General features: G+C 43.7%; 1 protein-coding gene across 3 annotated transcripts in view; it reads right to left on the reverse strand.

Annotated features, from left to right (window-relative positions):
* Positions 1-269: 269 nt before the first annotated feature.
* The window catches only part of LOC144782133 (F-box only protein 27-like), a 572,295-nt gene continuing 553,512 nt past the window's right edge, over positions 270-19,052 (reverse strand). For all 3 annotated transcript variants that reach the window (XM_078661310.1, XM_078661309.1, XM_078661311.1), the window contains 2 exons: positions 9,687-9,825; positions 270-2,147 (listed from right to left, as the gene is read on the reverse strand). In XM_078661310.1, coding sequence (XP_078517436.1) covers positions 2,007-2,147; positions 9,687-9,825 — 280 coding nt within the window. In that variant the 3' untranslated portion in view covers positions 270-2,006. The remainder of the gene's footprint in view (positions 2,148-9,686; positions 9,826-19,052) is intronic.

The following is a 19,052-nucleotide window of genomic DNA, read 5'->3' on the forward strand; positions in this document are numbered from 1 at the left end:
TTTCATCAGTGATGTCATCTGAGAGGTCCTCAGTGATGTCACTGACCATGTCATGAGTGATGTAATATGTGCAGTCATAAGCAGTGCATTGCGATGGAGCGAGTTTTTTATTCCACTTCCTTACTATAAAGTTCCTGTATGTAACCTTTGTTTTTATATATACATCAACTAGAACCTTCCCCAATGTGCCGGTGCACAGACAGGAACACAGACACAAAATGTAGCCGGAATCAGACTTCTTTTCGATTAATTTATTTTCTTATGCTGGTGAAATGGTGCATGCCTCAGACGCGTTTCGGACACGAGGCTGTGTCCTTGCTCACTGATACAACGAGGAGGCTACCACAGTGATTTAAAAATACCAGTTATGCGCCATTTCTCAGTTTGTAGTAAACATAAACAGAGGACAATATAAGAAACAGTTTCCATACATAATGGTTCAGCCATTTTGTAGTGTCCAACAATGAATGTAAAAAATCCTTTTCGACTGCTACAGCATATACATAGTTCATACAACATATTGTAAATTTAGTAATCCATAAATGCATCGACTTCTAACCTCAAATGGTGTTTAAAAATTCGCAAAGTTATAAAATGTATATAAAGTGCAAAGTGCTAGATATCAATTTTGTCGAATATGCAAATTGGGACATAATGTTGATTGATCATAAAGGAATCAAAATGTAAAATACATGATCTTGACTCATCAACTCAGTACAAATACTTTTTACATTTTGTTATAATCAGTGTATATATACACAACACCTCGCAACCAAAAACCCCGCCTGACCGCGGAATCAAGAGCGTAGACCAACTTCTTGTGCCAGCATTATTTTATTCCCTTTTTCCTGTCAGGACGCGTTTCGGCCGTCCAAGCGGCCTTGGTCACCTGATCGTGCGTTCTAACCAGCCCCATTTTTAAAGTGCAAGTGCATCATGATTACAGTAAACATGGAAGTAATACTAACATATTTCAATGACATTTCGAAATGTATATATATACGTATTCTTTGTAATTAACGTGTTCTAATGTACTGCATTGTAAATGTAATCATGGTAACATCTGATATCCACGAAGAGCAAAAGCAAGCTAGAAATCTTTTTTAAACCTCAGAGTCCAGACCCAGTTCCTTCTGTTAGAGGTAGAATTCTAACAGCCTTAAAAGAGGCCCGACTCTTGTCTAAGAACTCATTCAAAAGAATGCTATGGGGCATCAAAATTATATCCATAAGGACAGCAAGAGCCCAATGAGGAACCCAACGTCACTGTGCAGATTCTCTTTGTAAGTGAACCACTGTCCAAAAGAGGAACGTGTAGGAAGAAATTCTTTTACAGGATCATCTTGAATGAAGAGGCCAAATTAATGTGCTTCCTAATCTTATTTCTCCCACAAAAGTAAAATGTACACAAACATTATATAAGGTAGTCACTCTAAATAATACATTAGAGGGGTTTGTCAGCTCCGCTAGGATTTAAAAAAGCCTTTTTCATCATCCCAGCAGTCACAACTAACAGAAAACCCTCTCATCCCCATCAGCCAGTGGCTGGTCGTTCCCTCTGTAGAAAAAGTGGACGGTTGTCATATCCATCTTCCACTTGTGTATTGCTTTGTGGTTCTCATCATCAAAAATGCTTAGGTTGGGCCCCCTGCTTCCGGTAATGACTCAGTGGGGGCTCCTGGATTTCAATAATGACTCAGTGGGTGTCCCTGGGATCCAGTAATGATTAAGTGGGGGTCCACAGAAGTCACAGGTTAAGAACCACTGCTTTAGACCACTTAGCTGTAAGTAGAGCTACAACGCTCATGGCTGCTTTGTGGAATCTTATTGTTCCCTCACCTCGGAAGGCACTATATCATTCTAAATCTTGCTGCCTGGAACATTTGAACAAGCATTGCAGCCTACTCAGTGGCAGCTCTTCCTTCAGCCCCTGTTGCAAAGGCCAAACCATGGGTACTCCAATGTACGGTCTCTTCTGCAGTTACTGTGCCTCAGCAGCTACACCGTCATCTATGCATCTTCACAGTGACAGAGGAGTTGGTTATGCGAGCACCATAGTGTCCAGCCCAGGACTGTGTATCTCTCCCTCTGTGGAGGAACTTCACGTAACGGACTCCACTGCTGTAGTGGCTAAACACATGAGAAACCTGTGGAGATAAATTAAAATTAGACATGAAGCTTTGAGAAAACAAGAAATACAGTGCTATGAAGCAACAGATAAATGTTTGCCCACTCTGTAGAAGAAGATTTAAAGCTAACTTCCCAAAACAACTTTCAGAGTCAGGACCAACTCCCGGTTTGATCCACTATGGTTCATCTCATATATGCTTCAAATGGTAAACTGTGTTTAGTTTGCATGCTAAATAACGTATGCCATAACAACGCGGTTGTTACAATGACCGCGTTGTTATTTTGCATACTGTTACAACACAAGTCATAAAATCCACTTGGGTAGGGGACAGAAGGTGTTGTATTTAAAAATCCAACACCGTCCCTAGTGTCTGCACAAACTGGAGTTGGAATTGTAAATTATACTATTCCAACATCCAGCGCCCCCAAAAAGCAAGTCGTTGGTCCGACTTGCATTGTAACGGTATGCAAAATAACAACGCAGTCGTAACAACCGCGGTGTTATGGCATGCGTTGTAAAGGCATGCGAAAAAACGTCCTATATTCGCTTCAAATCCACAGCCAAACTTGTTTGTGCTCCTAGTGACAGTGGAAGTTATTCCATATCTGAATTATATATCTGTATTAACATGGAGCTATTGCAAATTAAACAAAATCAATATGATTTGTTTTAATGTTTTCCTGGCTTAGTGTAAACTAGGCCTTGGTTACGCTTTAAATACATCAATGCAAATGTTAATAGTGAAAAAGTGGATGTCAATATTAATAGTGATATATACCCTTATCTCAAGGACGATTTTTATACAAGATCAGATTCTACGAGGTTTTTGTCGGGGTATCAAGGAAGATCGAAAAGGAGGTTTCTCACATTTTCGGATACCTTGTCTGAATACTCAGGGGACTCCGACCCAGATGAAGGTCCTTTCAACAGGAACCAACAAAAGAGGCCTTTTTATTGGTAGGCCAACAGAAGCCCTGAGGCAGATACAAGCCCCAACAATTGGATAAGACAACGCGGAGACAGCATCACAAGTCATAAACAAATCACCCATAATGAACCTTACTAACAGATCTTTATCCAAGGAAGAAATTGAGGTCCTAGAACTTGGGCTCTCCTTTGTACCTAGGGTTACTATGGATTTCACGGAGGTCAAAATGGAAATCATGGAGATATTCTTCAAAATCCAACTGAGAGTATATTTCATGGACAGAGAAAACAACATGTAACCTGAAGTGTCTGGTTTACGCAATACATCCAGTTTTTGCCCTCCTCCTCACAGTATTCCCAGGGACATTATCTCTTTTGAACACACTGTACTATCATCCCTCAATGCCCTTGAAAAGAAGCGAGTACTTATAAAACAAAACATCTTGTAGGCCAACAAAGAAGCCATAAAGACACTAAGAAACTAACAAGCCACAGTTAATAAGCCAGCGGACAAGGGCGGGGCTGTCGTCTTATGGTCCAAAGAAGCTTACTAGACAGAAGGCAAAAGCCATGTGTACAACCAACAATGGTACCAGCGTATTTCACAAGACCCCTCTAAAGAGATCATGCATGAAGTTCTTTTAGCAGTTAAACAAGCAACTGAACAAGGGATCCTCGGACCAAAAGAATTAGTATTTGATTAAGAAACATCCTCGAATACCTTAATTGTACTTCTTACCCAAGGTTCATAAAGATGCATCAAATCCTCCCGACCGTCCCATCGTTTCTGGGTGTGATTCCATACTGGAACCAGTATCCTAGTTTGTGGACGTGTTTCTAAAACCATTTCTGCCAGCGGTTCCGTCGTATTTACGTGACACCATGGATTTCATTAATAAAATCAATGGTTTTCTTTTTGACACTGACACTCACATTCTAGTGACAATACTCGTAGCATCCTCGCATACACAATTTTCACAGCAAGATGGGCTCTATACCATTGAAGTTTATCTAGAATCAAGAACCAGACCACATAGAGGTTCCTACGGAATTCATCTTGAAGCTTGCCTCATTTGCACTTCACCTGAATTTCTTTACATTTGAAGACAAATTCTTCGTGCAAATAAAAGGGACTGCCATGGGGTGTCCTTTCGCACCGGAAATGGCTGTGTTATATGTGGCCCAATATGACCAACGATTTGTGCATCAAAATAACCCATACAGTGCTCACCTTAAACAATGGTTCACGTACATCAACGACGTGTGGTGCATCTGGAAAGGTCCAGTATCAGTATTGAAGGAGTTCCAAGAATGGCTTAACAACCACAGCCCTGACATCAAACTCAGTCTAACGTACAGCACTAAAAGCCTGGCATTCCTGGACATAGAGGTCAAATCAACGACCAACGGATTAATAACTACCCTTCACATGAAACCCACAAACAAGAACAATGCCCTCCACTTCCGGACTTATCACCCTAGGAGTCTTAAAAACTATTTGCTATATGGGCAGTTTTTAAGAATTAGGCGCAACTGCTCCAGAAAAGAGGACTTCAAACTCCACTCAGAATCCTGGTCAAGAAACTCATGGAGAGAGGTTACCCTCGCAAGCTTTTGAGTCATTCATTAAAAAAAGCCTGGTGTACACCGAGGGAACATCTTTTGACGAAGAAGTTTAAACCACCTACGCAACACATTGTCTGCGTGTCTACATTTGGACCCCATCCTCAGCCTATGAAGAAATCATTTGTAACAAATGGTACTTGATTGATGGCAACATCCTTGGAATTGGCCCACCACTGCTTGCTCTTAAGAAGAATCACAGCATTGGCCAACAAATTATCAGCTCTGCTTCGCTCGCCACAAAAAAAGACAACCTGCGTACTATGTTCAACCTTCAACCAGTACAAGGCCACAATAAATGTGGCATATATTCTGCGTGTGGTTCCACTACGGCAGGAACGCTATTTACTGATGGACATAAATACTGGCGTCATAACGACTTTACAAATTGTAAATCGAAAAATGTTGAATACGCCATTATTTGCCCTTGCAAAAAAGTGTACATCTGTAAAACGACTCAAGAGGTGCGACAACACATAGTGCAACATTGCTCCAGGCTGAAAAACAAGGCAGCCGCCGCTCCATTGGTGGATATTTCGTCGCAATGAATCACACACAACACAACTTCAAGTGAACAGTATTGACAGCCATCAAAACTTCACCCAGGGGTGGTGACCCGGCATTCCAGCTAGCACAAAAGGAGGCCTTTTTGATAATGAAATCTGATACTGCTATCCGTGGGCTTAATGAACTCTCTGAAATCACCCACTTACAAGTGTAAACTACAGAGACCAGCATGCACTGGGGCTGGAATTCCATTCCATGTTTTGCCGTTCTATGTACGACTTGCATGCCCCTCCCCACTCAAGTCGTAGAGGTTTGGGAGCACGCCGGCACTCAGTAGGAACCTCTTTCACCAGAAAACAGAAGGCAAGTAATTATCGTGGTGCTAGCGCCGTCAGCCACCTTTTTGGAAGCGCAACAGCTTTATCGATGTGTGAGTGTCCAGCGCAATACAATATGGGCCCTGTGGGCTAATAAACATCCACGCTTTACAGATTAGTGCGGAGCGCCCGTCCCTTTATTTCTCATTTCAAATTGCGTGTTCGAACTGAACAGGCCAGATGCCAATTACAACATTAATAATCTCACTTCGGGGCCTCCATTGGCATTACTGAAGGCGGGTTTTGTCTACTACAGGGAACCTCTTAAAAAGAAATACTTTGAAGCCTTATTTACAACGATTCAGAAAAGGGGCTGGTGATGAACAGAGTGTCTGAATTAAGCAGACCACTCTTACCCAGTCCAAAGATCAGGGCTTAATCCATCACCGTTATTTAGCTCACTGCCCCATCCCAGCTCAGAACCTGGCTATATGCAAATTAGTCTGTCCCTGGACCAGTGCATCATGGGAACAGGGCAGACCAAACTACCAAGCCAATTCTTCACCAGAAAGGATACAAGCTACCGGGGACCGGTTTCTGGCATTACAGCCTCGTCGGCCCGGCGTGCTTGAATCCTGATGGAGCAGTGAGCAAGGGACTCATGTCTGAGTATACCCTGCCACACCTATAGTGGCCAAAAACGATTCAGAAAAGGGGGTGGTGATGAACAAGTGCATCGCTTTATTTGTATGACGACATTATGGACATTTTAAATAACCCCAGAGACACGCACAAGGTTCGATCCTCTTATTTCATATTGGTTTCATTCAACCCTGCGTGTACCACACATCTCCATTGTTGAGTTTCCACAATCTGCTCTTGTCCCTACAGCTTCTGTAAATAAGGAATAGTTTCATCATTGGCGCCACGACATACAAACTTCTGGGCACCCACAAACACAGGTACTTTCTAATTGGAACAGTCCACACTCTTGTAACCTAGAAACAGGGGTCCCCAATTTTATTGACACCACGCTTTGTCATTTTTTTGTTTTGTAGTCACTGATCCCCAGTCCGAGTCCTGATGAGAACCCTAGAACCATCCAGGGTTTAAAACGCGTTGACATCTGGGCAAAGGCGAATGATCTTTGAGGGTGCTATATGGGAATTGGTCAAAAGAAATTTCTTTCCATGGGGGCAGACAACCCTCATGACAACTGTGTAGCCCTTTGCCCTACACACTTGCAGGACCTCCTGAACTGTTAATGGTCCATCTGTTATTTGTGTGTTAAACATCAACTGGCTGTTTGTAGGACACTTATAATTGTATTGGCATTCATGTTTCTTTTTATGTTCATGCTATAAAAAGATTGCATCGCCATAATTGGTATGCTAGAATGAAGATACCAATTGGTGATTGGTAAGTTTGGTACATTTATGGAAATTCACTAACCCAGCGTGAAGGGACTTGGCGGGTAATGAAACTGGGCCTTGTCTGTCGAAATGTATTAGTCCTAGATCGCTGGAGCACCAATCTGGGATAAGCTGGTTGCCTCAAAAAATGCAATTTTGTGTTAAATGGTGGGTGCATGGCCACCCTGGTTAAGTATACAAGAAATGGTTAAAGTGAAAAAGGGGATTTGGTGGTCGTATACCAAAATAAGACCATATCTATCAAATATGGATGTAGAGGATATTTATGATAAAGAGGAGATCGCAAATAGCTTAGTGGAAGAACCAAAAGACATAAGATTGGGGTAATTTTATAAGTGATGGTTACAAAACATGAAACCTGATATTTGTGGGGGAAATAGCTGGAAAATGTAAAACAGACGCCCAGGTTAAGTTATCAGTGAGTGCATAGAAAGAAATGAATTACATGTTACAATAATAGGATGAGTAAATACAGGAGGATGCAGTTTTTTGACAAACTGCTTGTTTATAGAACACCTCAATTTTTGCACAAAGGTTATCAAGAGATAAATCTGCAGTACTATAAATGTTCTGCACTGGCTGTGCCCAAAGATAACCCAGTGCTGCATTGAGATTTTTAAAAACATGATGGAGAAACTCAGCACAAAAATATTAATGAATCCGATCATTGTACTTCAGAGATATTCCCCCACACTGGTCGATCTCTCTCTCAGAGAAAAATATATCTTCTATGTATGGTTGTGGCAAATATTTTATAATACTACACTAGAAGCCCGAAATAATCCCAGTTTCAGTGATTGTAGAAAAAAAATGACGAGGGCGGGGAAAAAAGAAACGGCATATGCAATGGAAATAGGTGCAGGAAAATATGAAAACCTGGGGGAATTCTTACTGGCCTGAACTGAAACTGCTATACGATTGCACTTTATTGGAAGTAATGTAAAATGCACTTGTCTTTTTCCTGAGGTAGTAGGGTTGAGGGTTAAGAAAATCTCTGAGTGAGCGCAAGAATCTTCTCGATATAAGTCGATTGGAACTGCTTTGAGTTCACAATTCATAGACAAATAACTATAAAACAGTTTTTTTTTAATGAAGAGCAACTATTGGAGACTGCACCTAGGGTCACTCCAAAAAACAAACACTGAAAAATAAAAAGACCACTGAATTATATAATGGCAGCCCGGAGCCAACACAGACATATACCCTATAAATTGTTGCCTTTCAATCTGAAATTTAGATGGGAATTTAATGTAAATGAAATGTATCCGTTTTCCTAGAGGTAGTAGATACACATATATATTTGTTTCACTATGTGTTTATAGATTTAATGTAGGTTTATATATTCCCAGACTTAAAAAATAAAATACATTGTAAAAAAAAAATGTTTTCGTTGGCTGTCTTCGATGAGCGCTGGGTCTTTGACTCATCTAAGTCCACAGAAAAACTAATTATTTATCCAAAATACCCTGTGGTAACGCAATATGTTCAAAATAAGTGAAAGCACAAAGGGTGGCATAAAGGATTTACGTTTCTCAAATGATTATGTAGAAAAAGGAAACTAGAATGTAAAGAAGGAATGTGGAGGTTGACAAGAGAAAGACCACTATGAACACTCTACCAAGAGGATTTGGAATTCATTCTTCAAGAGCCATTCCAGCTGTAGAGTGGGATGCAAGAAGTGGGGAAACTGAGTTTTCCCCACAATATTAGAATACCACGAATACCAGCAGCAATACTATCAAAAGATTTCGGAGATTATTCCAAGGACCGTTTGTTGGAACTTCAGGTGGAGCCCACTATCTTACTGGATCAAGTGCAAAGTTACGAAGCTGTCAGACAATGAGATGACTTGACCCAGGCATTGCCACAAGGGTGCTTTTCTGCCACAGCAAAAAAAGATCTGGGGGCGCTCAGAAACACAGACATAATTCCATCAATTAATCCATCCAGAACTAAGAATTTGTACAAAGTTTCATTAGTTTGCTGCAATAAAGGACAGCAATTCAAGAAATCACAGCTTGCTGCAAGAGGTAAAGGGTAACTTATAGATGAGACTTTACTTTTATACTACTTTTCAATCAAAAGTGTTCAGATGTAATTATCGCAACTCAGAAACATGCTAATAGACTACTCGATACTCAGAATGAAAAAACATTCAAAGTGGGGCAAAACAAATGTTCAATTCTCCTCCATCCATCAAATAACAATTGGAGGAAAACAGTTATGCAGTTATGGCAAGTCAAAGGAATGAAAAGTGCCATCTTATTCAAGAAGTGGTTACTGAGGTTTAAGTTCTAGATCAGGTTTCCATTGAGGTAGAAGGAAGTTTAACTGCTAATTGGAATATTAATGCACATTTTTCTGTAGTAAGATTTGATGTTTCCTAAGCCTGTTCAAATGTTGATGGCTCAGAAGCTAAAGATAACCCAGGATGTTGGTAAGCTGCAATCTTGGGTTACGTATGTAGGCACAGGGAACAGTTAATGTAGTTGACTCTGCAAATGTTCAGGTTGGTCACTTGTAACTTCCTTAAACTACAACTGACTATATAGTGATATATCACAATACTTGGATTGCCCTTCATTCCACCCATCCGATGTACTAGATGGTACATAGAGACCATCATTACCAACCTGTCCTCAACTACCACAACCCTTAAAAGATCAGCTTTCCTGCTTGGTGACATTCATAAGAACAGTGCCCGCCTCAACCCCTGGTGAACCTTCTCCTGCCCAAAAGCAACTGTACCTGGTGGTAGTTCTGGTTGTTCCACTGGGGTATAGGGTTAGGTCTCAAGTTATATTCGTCTATCACCCGTTTCTTGTCTGAGGCAAGCAGCTCCACGGAGATTTGATACTCACATCCACAATCCCAGCGTCCAGCGTACCTTTAAGAGACATTTAAAAAAGGGTTGTATGTTAGTCTAGTTTCATGGCAGGCACTAAATATGTGGCCTCAGGACTGATAACACTGGCCTATAACAAGGAAAAGAGGAGCAGCAAAAATATAGTTTGTAGGGAAGATTGACCTTGGAGATAGTAGTAAAGCGAAAGAGATTCAGTTCTCTGGGGAGTGGTTTAATATGCAGAGAAAGACTTATCAGCAAGGTGGTTTTAGGCTGGTCTGTGGATGGAGAACAAACAATGCACAGTGAAGACAACAGACAGAGAGAGGTAAGCCGGTTTGTGGGAGAAAAATTGCCAGATGTTTGGAAGTGCAGCAAGGAGAAAGTTGACCAGTTGTGTGGCGAGAATAGAAGGAGTGTGACTAAAGAGCGCAGTAAAGAGAAATTTGAGTCTGTAGGAATCAGACAGTACAATGTGTTACAGAGAACAGTATAGGAAAAGATGATAAAGTTACTTACCTTCAGTAAGAAGGTTCTTGACAGATACTCCATCTCCAGACTTCTCACCGCTTGAAACTCCATAGGCACCAGACTAGATGGGTAAAATATAAATAGTTCTGCAACGGTGAGTGGCGCCACCATTCCAACTCAACATCACTCCAGATGTGAGATACAGAGCCACATATACTATTACCCACTAATGTCAGCAGCTGTCTTTTTTTCCACACCATCAGGAGTACACAAAATTGACAGAAATCCAAGACATAAAACTTAACTTGGAGTCTTATTAAGTACACTACAATAGAGAGGGATCTACAGGTAGGTAGAGTATCCACCCAAAAAGTCATCACCAATGATAATATATTCTTCTGAGGGATAGCTCAACCTTTAAAGTACTCCTCTAATGAATCCATACCAAAGCAATACAACCTGCAGGAGGAGGGTAAGAGGAGAAACTCTTGACATAGCCATGTTATAGCGATATACACAGACAACTGCCTCAGCAATTGTTGAGGCAACAATGTTTGATGGGAAGGAGAACCAGACCTTTAGAACAGGGTGACGTCCACACCAGTTAGGAGCACTCCTGGTTAGTGGGGAAAGAATGTGTCTTAAACCGGCAAGGGAGACCCAGCATGTCCAGAACACCCAATACAAGGATACCATATATTTTCTTTCACACTGCAGCCACCAACAGTCTTAGTCAGTCTAACTATGCCTGAAGGAATCCACATGTCTAACAATGATTTGCCAACCAAACCATTGCAGAAATGAACACCACCACATTCACACCAGGTAATACTAGGTGAAGCAACCCCAGAGTTCTGCGACAGACCCCTGAAATGTACAGGAAGCAGCAAGGAGCCTACATAGAAATACTAAGACACTAGATAAAATAACTAAGTTGAAACCACAACTAAGACTGTAGACCAGAGGATGCCTACTTCGCTCAAGCACTAATCCTTCCAAAAATAGGGTCAAGCAAGCTCGCTGATGCCCAGAGCAAGGTAAAACACAACATAACAGCCTAAAAGATCCCCTGTAAACATCTTGACAAAGGTGACGTGGAGGAAAAGACAAAAAGCAACTGTGTCCCTGATGAAAAAATACCTTGACACCCTAAAACATGTCCTGTTTACACACCTTGTACCAATCACACCTTCGATATACAGGTAGTGCCAAAATGAGTATCCATTCTGTAAAGGGAATACCACAAAATACCTCAAGGTTGCACGCTTACTCGGTTTCAAGAAGCCATTCAATAACATCACTTTAAAGGAACAAACCTTTCCTTCAGTAACGCTATTCCTCACCTTGAGTATACTCCTGATGCCAGACTGGATCCCAATAATTTTCTCCAGCAATTCCCTCAAGTGTCGGTAGGTGGTGTAGGAGAGTAGGGTCTGCTATCCTACGGTCACCCCAAATTTTAGCTTTTTGCTTCACTGGTTTATGACTTAATGTGGCTGTGGGCCTGCTAATCAGACCCACAGCCTGCTGTTCTCTCTTTAAATTAATGCCAATGCACATTAGGTGTATTACGAAATTGGAACTGGTTCACCTTATTGGCCCCTGTAACAGTGTACCCCAGGTACCCAGGGCATAGGTGCTTCCAAGGCCTACCAGGGGTTGCAGCACGTATTGTGCCACCCCTGGCCTGGCCTCCATATTTGACACAACTGGCTGATCACTCAGCTGGGGTAAGTCGGTGTAACCACCCCTTACTTAGGTATAGTATGCCTATATCTAACCTAAAATGGACACATATGTTCCTATCAGCCACTCCTATGGAAGGCCTCATCAATCCTGGAGGCAGAGTGCATGGAAATAAGTGAGATGGTGCTCTGGCATGAGCTGAGCTTGTCTGCAGCTTTCGGAACCATGTCCTTTAGCTGTTTCATGATACTGCCATACCATATACTCTTAAGTGCATTATGAACCTCGCGGTTAAATGCTATCTTTGGTTTGGCTTTATCAAAACATGCCGAGTAAGGTGTCATACGAATTGGAATACTACCCCCTCGTCAGTTCTGGTGACGGGGGTAGCATTCCCCCCTTTTAGAGGGACACGACATGTACCTAACCTGAACCCCGGTTAAAGTTAAACGTGAGCCTTAGCATCACAAAATGGATGCTGCCACCACAGACACAAGTCTGACCTCCTGCTGCTGGGAGTCCTTCCAGCGAGGGAGGCTTGGACAAAGGGTTTCCTGCCTTGGGAGGTGCTAGCACCACCCCAGACAGGATTTTGTGTATTGGGTAGGACAGGGCTGAATCGAATCAGACTTGCCTGGGGCACACAAGGTGTCCCTGTGCATTTGCCAGTTCAAACCGGTGCTGGGGCTCTCCAGCCCCAGTCTTGGCGCGAAGCTGAACAAAGGAGAGGGGGTGTAACCGCCCCCCTTCCTGGTCCCACCCAGAGGAGGGACCTAGCAGGTAATCCGGCCGCTAGAATTGGAAAAAGAGTAGGAGCTGTGTCCCAGGACTTCAGATCATCCTGAACTCGACTTGAAACTAAGAAGAAAACTGGACTTCGACATTCTGCTGCACAGAAGACTGAAGAGAATCTCCCTGGTGGCCAAGGAGTGACCACCCTGTGAATACAGGCACCAACCAACAACTCGACGTCTGCTTTGCTGCCGCCTCGCGCCGGAGCCCGAGCCCAGAGCCTGACAAGACCCAGACTCCCAGACATCTCAGAGCCCGATCCACAGTCCCTGAAAAGAAGAGACCCGTGGAGGCACCGAGAGACGTGGGACCGGACCCCTTGAAAGACCCCCGAGAAGCTGACTGCGCAGCACCCGAGGCACCCTCGACGCTGTGCTTTGGGGTTTGAGAAGCCCCACCACCAAGCAGCATTTGCACCGAAGATCAGCCCCCCAGCATCTCCACGATCTACGTGGGGCCCTTTTGCACTTTGCCACTCGACGCGCCATCCCGGCCACTTGCCACGTGGCTAGCGGCCATCTTGGCGACGAAAACTACGAACAACACCACTGGTCTGGTTGCTCCAGACTGGCCCTCGCTCCCCTGAAAAGGAGCACCCGCTCTGACCTTGCTGGTCCGAGTGAGAAGCTTGCATCGATTTCTGCGTGGCTTGCATTAGCCAAGGCCTGTTTGCTCCGATCAAGGAGCCGACACCGCCATCAGCTAGAGCCTTCGTGGGACAGCTCTTGACCAACGCCTGGACGTCCTTGACCTCTTCGTGTCTACGTGGCTGCAGAGACAATCTTCCCTTCTTCACCTGTTTGCACCCGACATCGCCTGGTTCCATCCTGGTTCCACGGTAGTCACTGGCTAGTGACTTTGAACATTGTCCCCTCTGCTTTCAGGTCTTCACCTCTTCAGATCCACCTTTGGATCCACCGGAACTCTCCTCGACGACCCGCCTGCAGCATCTTCATCTCCAGGCACCATCGACCTGCGTGACGAACCCCGACACTACTTCACACCTGTGCACCCGCTTCCTGTGGGTGAGGTAACTCAGCAACGCCGGTGTTCCCACACTGGTACACATCTCTAGTGCCTAGCTCTAAAGTTTAGTCCTCCTAGGTCCATCGGAAGGTTCCTTAAACACTAACTTTGTAACTTTTACGCACCATTGACATTGCATTAGTGCATGCGTGCGCTTTAAGCGCTGCACCCGAGTCCCGCGGGCCTTTCCCGACTTCATCACTGTTAGTCCCGAACAGCTCCAGCGATTCCCCAGGCCCTAGGCCTCTTTCCTTTCCCAATAGTGGTTCTTATACCACTATTTTAGTATATGGTTTAGGTGGTCCCCAGGGCTCATCCATATTGGGCAACTTTTATGTATTTAAACTGAGTTTTGTTTTAACACATTGGCTTCTGTGCTCATAAAGAGTATAGGGGATATTTGTAGTAAATAAATATATATATATTTTCAATATATATCTGTGTGGTGTCCTTTCATTTGGTATTCAAGGGGATTGTGTATGGTAAAACAGCTTGCTTCAAATGCCTTTACAGAGTTTAGCCTAAGACTGCTTTGTCCATGCTACCACTAGGATAGCTGGTCTATCAGGTTGACTTACAACCAATCATCATAAGGGTTGCTTGGCATGGTACAAGGTGATCACTAGAACTAGTGAGCAGCATATACCAGGCCAACTTCTCACAGGTGGCATTGTGTGGCTTCGAGTCAGATCTGCCCAATCCAGGTCGTGACGTTGGGGCCCCTACATAGTCGCCTCCTCCACACACTAACATCAGTTTTGTTCTCAAATCCATCTTTGTGCGCCGTCAAAGATGGAGCTTTAGAAATCAGATTGGGCAAGTGTGCAGGGATATACATGGGAACCTTGATAACATGGGCAAAGAGAGTCCATTCCTTAGAACAGAGCAGTGAGTGGGTTAGTGAGAAAACAACAGTTACAGTATCCACCAAAAAGAGCGCAACCGAAGGTAAGTAACTTGTTCTTTTGTCGGATACTTCTAACTGCAGATTCCTCATCGTGTGAATAGATACAATAGCAGTACCTCAGTAGGTTGTGGGTCTGAGCAATGACCAGAGGAGGACATCCTGCAGAACCGAACAGGCAAAATGCACTTCTTGGTGGACTGGATTATTTGTTTTGTGAGTGTGTGAACCGATGCCCATGTAGCAGCATGGCAGATATTAAAGACTGGCACCCTGTGTACCAGCGCCTCTGTAGCAGCCTTTGCTCTGGTGGAATGTGCACGTATGCCTTTGGATTCTGTTTCTTGGACACTCTGTAGCAGAACACTCACTAGGATACAGTTAGTTTCTTGACAGCTTTACCTTTTGTCACCTCAGAAGTGTTGACAACAGCTGATGGTCCACCCGATATTCCTTTGTACAAGTGATGTACACAATCAGAGCTTTTTTTTATGTCTAAGCAATGTAGTCTTCCTTCTTCCTTAGATGGATGAGGTGGGGCAAAAGAAGCTGGGTAGTACAGGTTTGTCCAGGTCCAGGAAGAAGATAGTATACAGTTGCTAGACAGACAGTACTTGCAATTTTGCAATTTACTCACATGACGAGTAGACGTTATCACTATGAGGAATGCTGTAAAAGTAAGCAGAAGGAGAGGAATGCTGTACATTGACTCAAATGGAGTGCACAAGGAAAGTGAGAACCAAATTGGTTTTGGTTCGAACTTTCAGTTGAGAAAAAGCATCACAGCAGATGATTTAAAATTAAGATGGCTGATCAGGTAAATATAAGAAGGCTGAAAAATCCAGCAAATAATCTTCCTCTAACTGTTGCCATAGCAAGGCCTTGATGGGCTAAAGATCAACATAAAAGCAAAATATCAGGCAACTGTGCATGTAAAGGTTGGTTATATCGTAAGGAACACCATACAACAAAACCTCTCTCATTCTCCCAAGACTGTTTTGGTCAAGGGACGCCTGGCTGCCAATATGACACTTAGTTGACTGCTATTGATCTCCCTTCTAAAGAACTATCACTGCTTAATCTCCAGGCATAGAGTTGTACGTTGTGCAGGCTCAGTTGCAGAACACTATCCAATTGCTGCACCAGGTGTTCCGCCACTGGATATTGCTCATGGCCAGACGTTCTGGGTACCACACTCACCTCGCCAAGTCCAGAGCCACTAGGCTAAATTGGACATAGTAGTTCCTCATCTTTATGAGAACCTTGATCAGGAGAGGCAGTGGTGGGAAGGCGTTGAGGAGTCCCTAGCTTCAATCCAAGCAAAAGGCATCTCTGAGTGACAACTGCCTTGGGAACTCCAATGGGCAAAAGTGTATACAGTGCACATTCTCGGCAGTGGCAAAAAGATTGAGTCAGGGTTCTCCCCATTGCTGGATGACACACTGATTGTAGCTGCCAATTGTGATCCATTAGGCAGTGGCAGCTGATTTTGTCTGCCCTGCCACCTTGCCAGGTGCTGTACAACCAAGAGATGCCCTAACGATTCAGTCATTTCTAAAAGTCGCAATGCCTCTTGACGCAAGACCCACAACCCCACCCACCGTGTTGCACTACCACATGCCAATGGTGTTGTCCATGAGAAAATATACCTGCTCCCTCTTCATGGACAGGAGGAATGCTTCAATGCCAGGTGAATCGTCAGCAGTTCCTGCAAACTGATGATTATAGTCTTCTGATCTCAACCTTCATAGAGGTCCTCCCCAGAAACGATGCATCAGTCATTACCATTAGCTCTGCGTGCAGTATCAAGAGGAGTCCGCCACTGGTCCAATTGCAGTTCAGCAGCCAATACTGTAGATCTCCTGTTGTCCCCAACATCACCTGGAGAGAATCTGAAAGAATCCCCTGATACTGGGCACACAGAGATTTCAGATCCTACTTCAGGTCCTACTGCAGAGCCCGCATTTCTCACCTGGTGTAATCCACAAGCAGGATGCAGGAGGCAAAGAAGTGTCAGAGCCGCTCTAACTGAGATCCATGTCAAAGTTTGACGCATTGCGATCATAGCTCAAATGTCATGGACTCGTTGAGGTCCAGGCTTGGAAGAGCACCATGTTCAGGATGGCTACAATGAAAGGGAGCCTCTGTGAGGGAGTCATTTGTAACTTTGGAACGTTGATGGAAAACACCAGTGATATTAACAGGTTCGCCATTGTCTGGAGGTGGTCCACAACTGTCTGAGGCAGGATTGCCTTCAACAACAACAGTTATCGAGCTATGGGAAGACTGGTATTCCCAACCTCTGAAGGTGGGCAGTGACCACCACTGTCACGTTTGTGAACACATGAGGTGCACCGGGAAGGCCACAGAGAAGCACTGAGAACTGAAAATGCTTGTGGCATACAAGAAGCCAAACGTAACGTCTGTGGGATGGCAGTAGAGGAAATGGGCACCATCCAGTCTCCTGGATCCAGGGAAGACCGCACTTGGGCCAGGGTGAGCATTTTGAATTGTTCTTGTGCATAAGGTTCAGAGGGCGAATTTGAGGATAAGACAGAGCCCTTTGTTCTTCTCCAGTATCAGGATGTAACAGGAATAACACCCAGTCCAAAACTTTGGTGCTAGTACCTTCTCTTTGGTTCACTTTTCCAAGAGAGCCTGAACCTCCCCTAGCACAATGAACAAATAGTGCTCCAGGAGGTGTTGCAGTGTAGGAAGCACGCTAGGAGTGGTGGACAGGAAAGGAAATGAGTTTCTGTTTAGGATGATTTGGAGCACCCACTGGCCTGATGTAATGCTCTGCCACCTGTGTTGATAAAATGAGATCCAACCTCCTATAGAGTGACTGTGCACCGCTGAGTGAAAGTTAAAGCGATTTTGAGGTGGCCAAGGAAGGGGGGGTGGATTGGGTACTTTATTGCCCCTGTGGGCCTGGACGTTTGCTGCATGATCCTTGATCCCTTGACCTCTGCCTTGAACATTTTTGGAGTTCTGCTGTTTCTGGGGCAAAGCCTGATATGGCATCAGCTGGAACCCTTTTCTGAAGCCTCGAAAGGTGTAAAGTTATTGTGAGAACTGCCTCTTAATTGGCGCCAGTGAGCGGAATAGGTCCTTGCTTGTTTAAAGCGATCTGAAGGCTGAGTCGCATGGTCTCCGAAGAGTGGTGCGCCACAAAATAGCATGTCCATCAGAGACTGTTGAATGTCACTGGAGAACCTGTGGATGGAATTCAAGCACGGAGCAAAAGCACCACAATGTTCCCAACAGTTCTACCCAAACAGTCAGCAGTGTTCAGGCAAATCACATACTTCGCTGTGTTCTATCCTTTGTGTATGATCTGCCAAAGGTTCGTTCTGAGGTCCTCCGGGAATGGTGGCAAGTTCTCGGCCACCTTGTTCCACAATGCTGCAAATAGCCACTCAGGAAGCAGATGTATATGAAAGACTGGAAGACAATAATGGCAAACGAAAACATGCGCTTCTCAAACGTGGCCGTATGCATTGATTCACTAGACTCTCCAATTGGGTTTGTTTCAGGAGAAAAGCAGAGTCTCCTGGAGTTGGTCTGTTACTCCTCCCTATCTACCTGTTCACTGGTAAGCAAAATTCTGTATTTGCCCAGGTGCAAGAGGCGACTTCCAAGTTCAAAAGGGCTATTGGCCCCTCCTCCGTGAAAATTAGAATGACAGAAGTCAAAGTGGTTTAAAAAAATGAGATCTGATGCTAAAGTAGTATTTTGTTGTTTTGCAATTACATTTATTTAGTGCTTTCTACCTCTGACTAAGTGTTTATGCAGGCGAGCACCCTGCTCCGGATCCCACGGTCAGTGGTTAGTCCAATGGATATTGATGGTTACTGGGATTAGCCTTGGACTCAAGTAAACCATTTCACACATGTACCCCCATTTGTTTGTGCTGGATTCAATCAGTAGGAGTTAGATATGATCATTTAAATGGAAATTCATGCAGATGGTTGGTGAGATTAATAGATTACCTAGACGAGTATTCTTAAATTGAGGGGGCATGACTTTCAAAGGAGAGGTTCTGATATTTGAATTAAAGTGTGGATAATTTTCAGAAATAAAATAGATACTAAGGCAAACATTCATCTGACAGAGTAGACGTTTTCAGAGACAGCAGGCATGCAGAAAATGGAAAATGAAGAGGGGGTCATTCAAAAGAAAACAAGGAGAGGCAACAATAGAAAGTTTTAATTGAAGTTGAGATTTTAAGACTCGGGAGGAGGCTTTTTGAGGTAGCATGCATTCTAGAGATGCAAATCTATAGAAACAACTATAGAAACAAACCTATTTGCCTATAAAATTTATTAGGTACTTTTGATCTACAGTATGTAAATTATTAGGCACTTTTGGTGCAGTGAACAGTGTTTGC

The sequence above is a fragment of the Lissotriton helveticus genome, chromosome 9 (genome assembly GCF_964261635.1).
Source record: "Lissotriton helveticus chromosome 9, aLisHel1.1, whole genome shotgun sequence".
Taxonomy (NCBI): Eukaryota; Metazoa; Chordata; class Amphibia; order Caudata; family Salamandridae; genus Lissotriton; species Lissotriton helveticus.